Raw genomic sequence first — 12,784 nt, 5'->3', positions numbered from 1 at the left:
TGACATTTCTAAATGTGGTTTTAAACAATTCCAAATGTTTAAAAATAATAAACTTTTCATTTTGATTGGTTCTAGGCAAAAAAAAACATGAAAAATAAATATTAGATTTGTGCATGATACATGTATATGCAAATGTGGCTACATAGTATGTCTTTAACTTATACTAATACAATGATCATACACAAAATTAACATTATGTCTACTTTTAGAGAAGAAAATAGATTTGTTGATTGGATAGTTAAGGAAGGTACCTCATTGGCTGATAGTTTAATAATTTGGCTTACGGGTTCCCTTAATTTATTTTTATTTACTTATGATGATTTTGCAAAAAACTTCTTCTCAAGAGGCAACTAGTTATTTGTTTTGCCTCCCTTTTTTCAGTTTTCTCACTAATTAAAAAAAATGTGGCTACATAGTTATTGGGCTAATGGTTTTGGTATTTGTTTATGGGATTTTTTTTTTCTTAGGAGGGTTTATATCTTTGTAGTTGTTTTTTTATCTGTTATTTACATATACATCTTTACAATGATAAGATATTGTTTACTTTTAACTTACACTCTCATGATTTTACTTTTGATCATTACCTAAAAGATCTCTAATTAATATATTATTTGTGTGTTTTATAAAATTTTATTTCTCTTCTTGTTCTAATGACTTGAAATCTTTTTTTTATCTCAACAAGTCTCCCCTCAAACAAATGATTTAACCTCTCATTTAGTGGAATTTGTCTTTGTGTTGTATTTTTGTTATTATTTGTATGCATGGATTATGTGTTATTGGTTATCACTGAATCCAATCAACCTCCAAAGCCATGTTAAGAAAATTTGAGGCCTTAGACAAATTTGAGTCATGTTTTCATATATTTAATTGTATCTATTTACTTATTTTAACTTTTTGAATTGAAATTTTTTAATTAAATTTTAATAATCAAATATTTTTGAAAAACGTACTTAGTAGTACTTTATTTTAATCATTATCTCATAAAATATATAATTTATATGAATTGAATATAAAAAATTAATTTTAAGAAAATTATTTTGTAGTGACAATAATTGCAAATAATTTAAATTATTCCATAAACATTACATGGATGTAAATTTTTTTAATATAGTTTAATATTTTTAATAAGACATTAATTTCTTTTGTTAGTGTTTCTTTTAATATTTTCAATTTAGAAAATAAGTCGGTACTACTAATATCAAATTAATGTTTACTAATCAACATTAGTTAACACAAATGTTAGCGACTTGTGTCTCTTAATCAAAATATTTAGGAGAATATCATCTATATAAAATAGACTATGTTAGAAGGAGAATATCTACCTGTGTGCGCTGATCGCTATTGGAATTGATGTAAAAAATTCAATTTGATTTTATATTTTAATTTTTTAAAAAAATATACTATGAGTATAAGAAAATAAAATTATTTAATATATGCATAAAATAAAAAAAATTAATGAGAACAAAATATATTAATCTTTAAATATTGTGTGTTTTTATCATTGTCATTCATCAAAATATTTTTTTTATAATTAATACTATTTTTATGAAATTTAATTATAATATTCATTCTAATGTCATTTTTATTTTGAATTTAAAGAAAAAAAATAAACTAATGTCCCATAGATTAGTATTTGTTTTGTTTGTATATATTTTAAGAAGTGACTAATATTTATTTTATTAATAAATTCTTTATTTTAAATTAGAGACAGTTAATTCTTCTCATTTAAAATATATGCATGAAATTTTGATCCTATCATCAATTTGATGTTTGTTGATCTTTTAATTTTGATGTTGTTAAATGACATGTTATCACTTAAGTGACATGATATTAGTGGTATGACATGTAAAGATAAAAAAAAATAAAAAAAATAAATAACATACAAAAAAAATCTTTCCATTTTTTTTCTCTAAATATCATATTACTAGATGTCACGTTACTTAAATATGAATAAATGTAAAATCATATTAGTAATATTACATGTTTAGGGTTTAAAAAAAATATTTTTATGATTTTTTATCTCTAAGTATCATATTACTAAATGTCACATTATTTAAATATGAATAAATGTTAAAACATAAAAATTAATAGATGTCAATTTAACGAAAGGACCAAATTTTCATATATATATATATATATATATATATATATATATATATATATATATATATATATATATATATAATTAGAGGAACTAAATGTCTATATTTTAAAATAAAAAAATTATTAATATAATAAATATCAATCACTTATTAAAATATATAAAAATAAAGATCTTGTTAAAATATATACAAAAGAAAGATTTTTTATTCATTATTTTTTAATTTTTATATTTACATGTCTCATCATTAATATTATGTCACTTAAGTGGTAATAGATCACTAAACAACATCATAATTAATATATTTGATAGTAAAACCAATATTTCATTTTTTTAAAATTAAAAAGATTAAATATCTTTATTTTAAAATAGATAGATCAAAATTACGAATTGACAAAAATATAATAACTAAATATACTATTTAGTCTTAATTTTAAGTAATTCAAATCAATTTTACAATCGTTTATGTAATAGTCACTAATGTTACCATTGTGGAGACATGTATGTAAATAACCGATAAAAAAAATAACTGTAAAGATATAATCCTCCTCTTGAGAAAAAAAGAATATATATATATATATATATATATATATCCTATAAACAACTATCAAAACCATAGAGTCCAAAAGCGTGGATCCGTGAAAATAAAAAAATTAAAAGTGAAATTTAGTCTAAAATTAATTTTAAAGTAAAATGATTTATGATTGAATATTTTTATTATAAAGTAAAATGATCTCTTTCAAGTTATGCTTGTTGGTCTAATTATTTTGGTTAAGCTCGCACCTGGTAAGACAATAATATGAGCCAACTAATTGATAGGGGGGAGACTGAAGAGTGCAAAAACTAGAACTGCAAACCTATAATATAACTGCTTCCCCCTAGAAACTTTTCCTTAAATGTAGATAAATCGGTTACTCAGACCCTGCAGATGGAATATATGTAATACTTTATCTTTTCATTTTTGTCATTTTGAGTTTGCAAAAAGCCGTGATGTCAAATGAGTTCTAAATTAGAGGATGAGTTGGTAATAAAAAGTAAAATGGCATAACGAATTTTTTTAATATTCAAGCTAATGCTAGTAAACTTATCAAATATATCCATTCATGCAGAGGGTTTGTATTTAAATGTTTTGACATTGGCCTAAGAGATTTTTCTGCTTGGTACTGAATGTAAAGATAACGATGATTTGCCAAATTATTAGGACTGTTTCTACAAACTAAAAAGGGATATCATATATGAACTTGAGAGGGAGATACATATGAACAATATTTGATGAATAGGAACGATGCTCATGGGCTATAGAAGGAGGGACCACACTTGCATTTCCAGCTCTCAGGCTCATAATTTGCGTACTGTATGCCCAAATGGTTGTGCCTGATGCTTGTGCTGGGAACTTGGATGGCTTCACATGGAACACAACCATAGCACTTGTTCTCACAACTTGGTGGACTTGACCCTACTTTGCTCACTCCTCGATCATATGCATCCTTCATTGTCTTTGATGTGCCCGTTAAACCCTTTAAAAGAGATACAAAATAGACACAGTGCAACAATATGTTAGTCATTAGGACACCAACTAGACTCACAGTTCCAAACATACAGAGAGATAAACACCTTTGGAGACTGTAGAGCCTCTTCTTGACCTGAAAAGAAGGGAGAGATGAGTTAACATAGAGCAGAAAGAATGAAGCATATCAGTTAAAACATAATGAAGTGATAAGAGTCTTAAAAAATGTTCACTGAGCTAGAAGAAGGTAATGAGGGCAAGCTCTTTCAATGCCATTTTCTTACTACAAAATGTTTGAAAAGCTTTAGAGAAATGTCATTTTCAAATACTAAGTTACATTTTGCAAGTCCTGGTTTAGCAAGTAATTGAAAGAACCCAAACAAGCAATCTACAAAATGGTTTGTGTAACTTACCTGGAAGAAACGGCTTCCTTACTGCAGAAACCAAACTCACAATTTGCAGAGCTAGCAGGAAACAGAATAATCTTGCCATCATTTTTCTTTCTTCAGAAGTGCAAATGATGGATGTTATGATGCTTGTTGTTGATAGTAACGTTTGTTGTTGATGTTGTGAGAGAGTAGAATTTGAATCACTCACAAGTCACAACAAGTGGCTAGGCATGATTGCTGGAATATATGAAGGCTACCAAAGGAGCTTGCAAGTTTCAAATCCCGAAAAGCAGGCCAGGACCCCCAAACATTCTAAGGCTACACTTTAAAACCTTTGTATTGGCCGAGAGATTTTGCTTCACAAGCAAGTGATTCAGTTTTCTTGTCACAGGGTTAAAAACCTCAGCAACTTTCACCTTCATTTGACAACTCAGTAGGAACTCCAAAGACTACTCTTTTTTCCACTGTCTTTCTGCCTCTAACCTTGGATAACTTACCTTTCAAAACAAGCCAAAGCTTTCTCTCTCAAATCAATCCAAATTAGTAATACTATTTATGATGGTCCACAAATTCAGAATAACAGCACCCTTTTTGGGCCTGATTGTCTGAAGCACCTGCAAGACCCTCATAAATATATCTGATATTTCAGATTAAAAAAGAACAAAAATGACTTTGACGTATAGGCCACACACTTACTCAGCCTTTCCCTTTTCCTGATGCTTTCATTGCCATATGGGGAAGAAAGAAATCAACATCAGAGAGGCAGTTATTCAAAGTGGTAAAAAGCACCAGCCTTAACCATTCAGTTCTGCAAGAAAAGAAAAATTTAATGAGTTAGTTAACGAATTAAATAAGGTAAGATTCTCAACTTTTCTATGGGTGGTTGTTGGACAACATACAAGTCTCCTTAGTAACATCCAATCTGGGCTATTACTTTACTACTTGGCATTAAATTTGGCTGTCCCACCTCACCTGCTGGATATTTTCCCACATTCAATGAACAGCATATTCCGGTTACAACATTTATTATGGTTCAAAAGACACCATGGTCCATCGAGGGTTCAGTGAATTATAGGTGAACTAGCCATTAAGTATTAGTATTATTATATCATTGTTTCTGCTAAGCTTATTAGGCACTATTGTGTTGTAATTGACTGTAGCCAGTGCAATTTGTGTGATAATAAGTGTTTCATAGAGATAGGCAATAAATAAACTCAGTGATGTTATATGAAGGTTAGTAAAAAATGACATGAATAGTTAATCAATCAGTCATGAATCATGATAAAGGACTATCAAGGGAAGAAACGGCTAAATAACAAATGCACCTATATGTACATTTTTTGTGTAATGTGGGCGAACACTATTGTCTGAGAATTATTACTTATAGTTATAGGGCAGCTGAGTGACTTGAGTAAAAGGATATTTCATGTGTTGATGTGCCATATAGTCAAGGAAGCTGATGTTATCCACCTACTAACCTGCAGACAGTTGCCAAGAAAGTGACAGAAAAGGACCCTAGTAATAATATAGAGTTTAGGGCTGCTGAAAAGAAGTTAAGAAAAGACAACGAGGGAGAAAAAAGTTAAGTATTATGGGTTAGATGGTTTGCATGAATGTTTGGCTACTCTAATAACGTTAATTGGGAAATGAAAGAGTAATGGTATATTCTTCTATTTTATCTTTTTTATTAATCCTCTTATTATTTTATAAAGTACAGTATCAAATATATATATAAAAAAATGAATGAATTTAATAACTTATTATAGGAAAATTTATAACTATTTAAAGTGAATGCCAAAACATTTTAAATAGGTTTTAAAGTGTTTTAAGACAAACTCTCGGCTTAGAATTCTAGTTTCCTGGTCCCGCTTTTGTATAAACTATAAAGCTGCTTCGCTCTTGTGCTCTATTTCTTCATAAAAACAAAACTTAGGATTGTACACGGTAGGTACTAAACAAATCACGCCAGATTGTGCGTATGCTCACTTTTGTTATTTGATATCAGTCAACGTGGAAACTAGTTCATGTAAGGATTGACTTAATTCTACATTAAATAAATTATTATTACACTCGTACTTTATTACGTTGCATATAGGGTGTACAAAATCTTATCAGGTAATGAAGGAATAGCAAAGCAGTCACTGACTCACTGCACTATTGAGTATCGAGGTGGCCAGTGAGATGTTTAAGACTCATCGTATATACACATTATTATTCTTTTGTAAAAAAGCTCATTTAATGCAATACATAAGAAACCATACCAAGCTTTCTAGCATTAACCAATAACTTGAACCACAATATCTCTAACTGATAGCATCATATGCCACAGCTCCATTATTGATACCAAACTTGAAAACAAAATCACAAGTCAAGCAAACCTTTCTTTGAGCCTAAAGGTATAAGGTGAATTTACCAGCAAGATCAGGTTTATCATTCATGGTAAAATTTAAATTTGGTTAAGATGGATCGGAGACAGGAAAATACAACACGAGAGAGAATTGGCCATGCGAGTTGAATGTAGTTAAACACCAATTTTAGTGTAATTGAATACCAAATTATACAGATAAATGTGTTGCTTGCAAAAATATAGCCGCCAATAGAACAGAATGAATATACTTGGCGAATTATAAATCCTGCTGATAAACCAGATGAAGTTACAAATAAGTGTCTACTATAAAACTTTCACATTGATAATGTATCGGTCCAGGGATAATTTCTTTTTCTGAAAAGAAGGACTCAGCATTCAAATAAGCAATTGTAAAGAAGAAGAAGAATTTACTATTTATATATAATTGAAACAACAAAAGAAAGTTCAATGGACAAAGCAAACATGGTAGTTTGATGGTTAACACCACAAGTCTTCAAACTCCTATTTTAGAAAATTAACACATCCTAGGCATCACTTTTTGGTGACAAGACACGAGTGGTAGATTCTTTCTTCGGATGAATGGCCTCAACAACAGCTTCAAACTCCTCCTTCACCCGTTCAAACATATTAGGCGCTTTGACTTCATTAGTTGAAGTTTCCTCATCAATGTCATCATTTCTTCCATGAGTTTCTTTGTGATGGTGAGGCGATTTGTCGTGATGAAACACTGCCTCAATCTCCTCCTTAGCTCGCTCAAAAATGTTTGGAGATTTCACATCTTTTTCTTTCATCAAACAAAATAAAAAGGATTTAAAACTTCAATTTTAATATTTGAAAGAAAAAAAATGCTGGCATATCATGAAATTAGTCCACAAACTAGTATATACCAAGAACTTTGAAACAATAATTCTAACATAAGAAATCAAATAACCTCCACATCCTCTCCATAAGTCCACAACCAAAAAGAAAAGAACTTTCAACAATGGGCACACAGAAGAAACTCATAAGAATTAAAAAAAGCAAGAGCTATAAATGGATTCTTCTATTATATGGGTTTTACGATTAAGTTAAGAAGTTACACTTTTGATATAAAACAAGGGTTGATGATACAGAGACAATATCTAATTTTCTCTATTCTCACAGATTCTCTGAAACCACAACACATTCTAACTCGAGAACTCAAAGGGTGTTATTAACATATTGTAAATGAAATCAATTTCAATTTCAGCAAGAACGGTTAATAGATCAAGCAATATTTTGAAACTAAGGTCACAAGATCAGAAATGGCAACAGTTGAAAGATCAAACCCCGTGATAGCAAACGCCAAGTATAAGAATTTTGTTAACGAGAAATATGAAAAGACGAGAGCTTTGATCGAGGGATACCTGAAACCGAGTCTTTAGGCTTGGGTTCCATACCTGCCATTGAAGTGACTTCGTACACGCTTTGAGTTGAGGATGTAATCAAATTTGGGAAAAAAAAAAAAAAAAACATAGTTGGGCTTTTTTTTCCAATTATTTTATTACGAGTTCACATGAAAAGTTTTTATATCATTAAGTAATTAAAATTTATAAAACGTAGTTGGTTTAAAAAGAACTAACTCGAATTCCTTCCATAAGACTTTTAATTGGTGGAAAAATAATAATCAGAAGAAAAAATTTACTAAAAATAATCAAACATTTTACACTGGTGACATGATAATCCGATTATAAATATAATTGAGAGATAAATATATTCACTAAACACGTAGTTGCATATTTAATCATTGTGTCTTAAAAAATAGTCTTTGTTAAGAATAATAAGCTTCTAAACGAATATTAGAACTTAAGAAATTAATCCTTAATTATGAAATTTAATATTATTGATTAATTGAAACGAGAGAAAAACAATTACACATAGATAATGTAATACGATTTTATACTATCATTTAATTATAAATCATCATTTATATGAGTTTACAATTTTTACAATAATTATTTTAAAAGTGTGATTTTTTATAGGGGCAGGCAAAAAAAAATGAACTGAACTGAATTGGTGGTGAATTGAACTGAACTGTACTATAAAAAACTGAACTGTTTGTAAAAAAAACTGAACTGAACTGTTTAAAAAAAAAAACTAAACTGAACTGAACTGTTGGAATGTTAATTATACTAAACTATAAAACTGAACTGAATTATAAAAATTGAACTATTTTTATAAAAGGATAAAAATTAAATGTGTCTAACATATTATGTCTTAATGAATTAACAAAATAGTCTAATAACCAAAACTTTAGAAAAAAAGTGATAAAAAAAATTGTATCAATTTTATCGAACCTAACAGATCAATTGAGTTATGTTGGACTACTTATTTTTAGACTTAAAATTCACTGAGTTTGTTTGACTTAATTTTATATTTTTTTCTTTGAAAAATTTAAATAAAATGGAAAATAAAGTAAAGTTGGCAAATGTGTTCTATTTTGATAGATCAATGAGTTAAAATTGTTCAATTCAAAATATCATAACAGTTCAGTACAGTTTAAATTGCAGTTCAGTTCAAGTTTTTATAGTATAGTTAAGCTATGTTCAATGACACAAAAAAATAGTTCAGTTCAGTTCGTCTGAACTAATATTTAATTTAGTTCAGTTCGTCTGAACTAATATTTAGTTTAGTTCAGTTCGTCTGAACTATTATTAAATTCAGTATAATTTTTATAACTTCAATTCAGTTCATTTTGTTCACCCCTAATTTTTTATGGGTCGAAGATTTAAAATAAGTTACACTCAGAGGACACCACCATTAAACTCTTGAAACAATCTCACTTGAATTTGATCATAATGATAAACTTTTACAATATAAATAGATATGGGCCAACATGGTTTATAAGGCCTGTAGAAGAATGAGCCGGTTCCCTTTTGGGCTCAAAGTCTCTAAGCCCAGAGTGAAAGCCAATGACATGGTATTGAGTATTGACACGGTTCAGCTTGCTCATTGGGGTCAATATTTTATTTAGGGTTTTCACACATATAGATATATATATATATATATAGCACTTCAGATATTTCTGAATTGCTATTAATCCAATGGTCCAATGGTGTAGGACCTTATACACATTATTATGTCCTACGACGTGATGTCTAACAAGTAGCAACATTTAATGATGTAATGTTATTGCAAAGACAAGGATACTAAAATTTGAGGTCTGGTTAATGGTATAATTGGTGCACATGCAGACATGGATGACACGAAATGGAAAGTGGTGAATCACGAGAGGGAAGGTCGGAGTCACGCAATTGAACGTTTTGTGCGAGCAACCAAGTTATGAGTTATGACAAGAATTCAAACACACGAGGAAGAACGGTTCGACATGACCACCAAGACGAGAAGCGCGTTGAAAACTCGACTTTTAAGAACTGAAAAGAAAGCAAAATAGTTTTCAACAATCACGTCCCAAAATCCACGTTTCAATTTTATATGCTGCAGTTTGCGTCGCTCCCAGGATACACACACTCGCCGGATCTTTCATGCAACTGGATACCATTACGCCCTAGTTTTGAGTTTTGAAATCTTGTTTAGATTATGTTTATGAAAGAAAAAAAATTACTAAAGGATTGAAGATAATATTTATAAGATCTTAAATTCAGACTTTATTACTATCATATTATTCTAACAAATAGTTAGTAGTTATTTAATGTTAGCATTTGTAAATTTAAACCAATCTAAATCAATCTAATCATTTAGGATTAGATTTTTTTAAGTGTTTGGGTTAAACACAACTTACCCCATTCAAACTTGTTAATATTCAAGTTGGATAATAAGATTTGATTTTTAAATCCAATTCAATATAATCCAACTCATACACATAACATATTAAATTTATTATATATAATTATCTATTTTAAATTAAAAAAAATATAAAAATGTCTAATCTTACCTTAAACTGTTATGTCTCACAGGATGCATAGATACTGGCAATATATATAATTCAATTTTCATAGATTGTGAAACGGGGATAACATTTTATTTAATACTCTATTTTGCTGTTTAATTTTGTGACTTAAGTAACAAGTTAAAGTGTTTTCTTTAGCTAGATTTGGTCTTCACATACGTGGTTAACATTTTGTAAGACTTTTAGATGAGACTTAGAATAAGTGAATATACATTCATTCAAGTTGTATACGTATATGCATGTTTTATTTAATGATTCTTTTTACTCATTAAAAAATACTATTTGTGTGTTCCGTTAGGGTCACTGCATTCGAGGCATACTGGAACAAGCCTCCCAATCGATGCTAAGGGCAAGAGTAGCCTAGGCTCTCCTCCTTCTAGTGTCAAATGTTCGTTATCGTCGTTAGGGTCACCGCATCCGAAGTATTATCTCCTTTGGTACTCGTTGGACCGTCACGGTTTTGTCGCCACCTTAGTGGATTAAGGAGGGAGGATGTTTATAAACTATCCTTAACCTCAACTCCTAAGCGATGTGGGATTTTTAGACATATAATAATTGTCACTAAACTATATCCACCTTAGCCATCCAAAAAAACACTAAATTGACTATTAATAGTTGATTTTAGTGTCAAAAAGTTCTAATAGAAGTCTTAATGTTTAAGTTAGTATGTAGGGTATTTGGGCTCATAAAAACTAAGCTTAAGTAATAGTATTAGTTTTCATGAGAGAATGCACAATTTTTGTTATTTGAGTTTATTTTATATTAATTTATTAAATTTATATATTATATTTAAAGCTTATATATTTATTTGTGCCTACATATATATTGTTATTTGAGTTTATTTTATATTAATTTATTAAATTTATATATTATATTTAAAGCTTATATATTTATTTGTGCCTACATATATGTAAAATTTTTTCTTTTAGTCTATGTAACTTTTTTTCATCCATATAAATTCATTTTTTTTTTCAATTTTTCCATGATTTTGCTCCCCATTTTTAGTCTCAATTATTTTATTGATGTGGCATGTTGTGCTGACATGACACTTTATGATGCGAATAAACTAATATTTTTATAATGATGTTTGATAATAGAGACTAAAATTTATTTTATTGGAATAATTTAAAAAAAAATTACTTAGACAACATAAAAAAATCACTAAATTACTAGAATGAAAATTATATTTAAACACAAACAAATATCAATTATTCAAACTAAAATCTCACTATTTTAAATTTTACATTTACTTTAAAATAATTTTATAAAATTATATTAATTTGAAATCAATTTCATAAACATTTTTTTTATTATTATGTTATAAGTATAAAATATTTATCAGTTTTACCAAAATTCATCTTTATCAAAACTACTTTTGGTGAGATACTACCACTAATCTTATATATAAGAAACAAATGAAAGTTTCATTTTTCTCATAATCAAAGACGGATCTAGGTGCAACATTGTGGGGGCACTTGTCCCCACTACCATTTTACAATTTTATATAATTTTTTATATTCAAAAATAGTATATTTTAAAAATAAAAGTTATATTCTAATGAAATAAAATTATATATGTTTAAATTATCGTATATATAAAATTTAAGTTTGGAGGAGATGTCTATTTATTTGATATTTTTCAAATTTTTGAAGGAAGTTAGCTCTTATATGTGATGAATAATATTAATTAATAACGAATCAATTTTTTTAAAAGTTTAATTAATATATATATATATATATATATTAATGCTCATATATATAATATAATGTATTAAAAATATTAATTTTTTATAAAATAAAATTTGTAGCATGCGTATTTATCTTTGGTGCTTTTTATTTATTGTACACGTTGATTAAAAAATCAAATTAGTAAAATTCGTAAGATTTATGTTCTATTTATAATTTTTATTATAAAATATTTTAAAAAATTATTATTTAAAAGTTTATATTAGATATTAAAAACATGTTTATATCATAAATAAATTAAATCTGATTTTTATAAAATTTTACATTTTTTTATTAGTGTTAAATTATTATAAAATAGGTATTTGATATTGTAGTTCTAACCAAACATTGAAAAAATGTCTATGACAGATAAATAAATCATACTTGGGACATGTATTTTCAGTGAAGGTTAAATTCATACCTACTAAATTATAAATAATCTAGTCTAACCTAGTTCTAGTAGATATAAAAGTTTGTAGAAAATAATTATAATATATATTTATACTTTTAAAAATGATATATAAATTTTTTAATACTACAAATAATAAATAAATATTGCCTCCATGCACTACCTAAAATTTATAGATCCGTCACTGTTCCTAATTATAAGAAACACTAGTCTACTTTAAAATTTGTTAATTGATAATCTTTTATATCATTAATTTATTATGAGTCTATTAATGAGTCATCCAATTATTTTGCATTGACTACTAACATTATACATCATGCTCATGGGTTAAAAACATTATTTTGTTATTCATGAATAA

At 27.9% G+C, this 12,784-nt stretch overlaps 2 protein-coding genes across 2 annotated transcripts; both read right to left on the bottom strand.

Moving 5' to 3' along the window:
* Positions 1–3,174: 3,174 nt before the first annotated feature.
* LOC109806846 (EPIDERMAL PATTERNING FACTOR-like protein) lies at positions 3,175–4,654 on the bottom strand. Its single transcript, XM_020369374.3, has 3 exons — positions 4,022–4,654; positions 3,716–3,744; positions 3,175–3,618 (listed from the first exon to the last, which is right to left on the bottom strand). Exons 1-3 carry the CDS (start codon positions 4,101–4,103, stop codon positions 3,391–3,393), a joined length of 339 nt encoding a protein of 112 aa, XP_020224963.1. The 5' UTR covers positions 4,104–4,654; the 3' UTR covers positions 3,175–3,390.
* A 2,098-nt stretch (positions 4,655–6,752) lies between these two features.
* Positions 6,753–7,897, bottom strand: LOC109809151 (uncharacterized). The gene is made up of 2 exons (XM_020372386.3): positions 7,751–7,897; positions 6,753–7,149 (listed from the first exon to the last, which is right to left on the bottom strand). The coding sequence occupies exons 1-2, from the start codon at positions 7,857–7,859 to the stop codon at positions 6,890–6,892; spliced, it is 369 nt and encodes a 122-aa protein (XP_020227975.2). The 5' UTR covers positions 7,860–7,897; the 3' UTR covers positions 6,753–6,889.
* Positions 7,898–12,784: the final 4,887 nt, after the last annotated feature.

The sequence above is a fragment of the Cajanus cajan genome, chromosome 5 (genome assembly GCF_000230855.2).
Source record: "Cajanus cajan strain Asha chromosome 5, NIPB_CcT2T_4, whole genome shotgun sequence".
NCBI lineage: Eukaryota > Viridiplantae > Streptophyta > Magnoliopsida > Fabales > Fabaceae > Cajanus > Cajanus cajan.
This window is presented reverse-complemented; position numbering and strand designations above follow the sequence as displayed.

What these genes read in the sequence shown, in the direction of transcription:
- LOC109809151 (XM_020372386.3), bottom strand. Translation starts at nt 7,859, where the DNA reads ATGTTTTTTTTTTTTTTTTTCCCAAATTTGATTACATCCTCAACTCAA. An exon ending in GCCTAAAGACTCGGTTTCAG is followed by an intron (nt 7,150 to 7,750) that starts GTATCCCTCGAT and finishes GTTTGATGAAAG; the next exon opens with AAAAAGATGTGAAATCTCCA.
- LOC109806846 (XM_020369374.3), bottom strand. Translation starts at nt 4,103, where the DNA reads ATGATGGCAAGATTATTCTGTTTCCTGCTAGCTCTGCAAATTGTGAGT. An exon ending in AAGGAAGCCGTTTCTTCCAG is followed by an intron (nt 3,745 to 4,021) that starts GTAAGTTACACA and finishes CCTTCTTTTCAG; the next exon opens with GTCAAGAAGAGGCTCTACAG. An exon ending in AGGCTCTACAGTCTCCAAAG is followed by an intron (nt 3,619 to 3,715) that starts GTGTTTATCTCT and finishes TCTCTTTTAAAG; the next exon opens with GGTTTAACGGGCACATCAAA.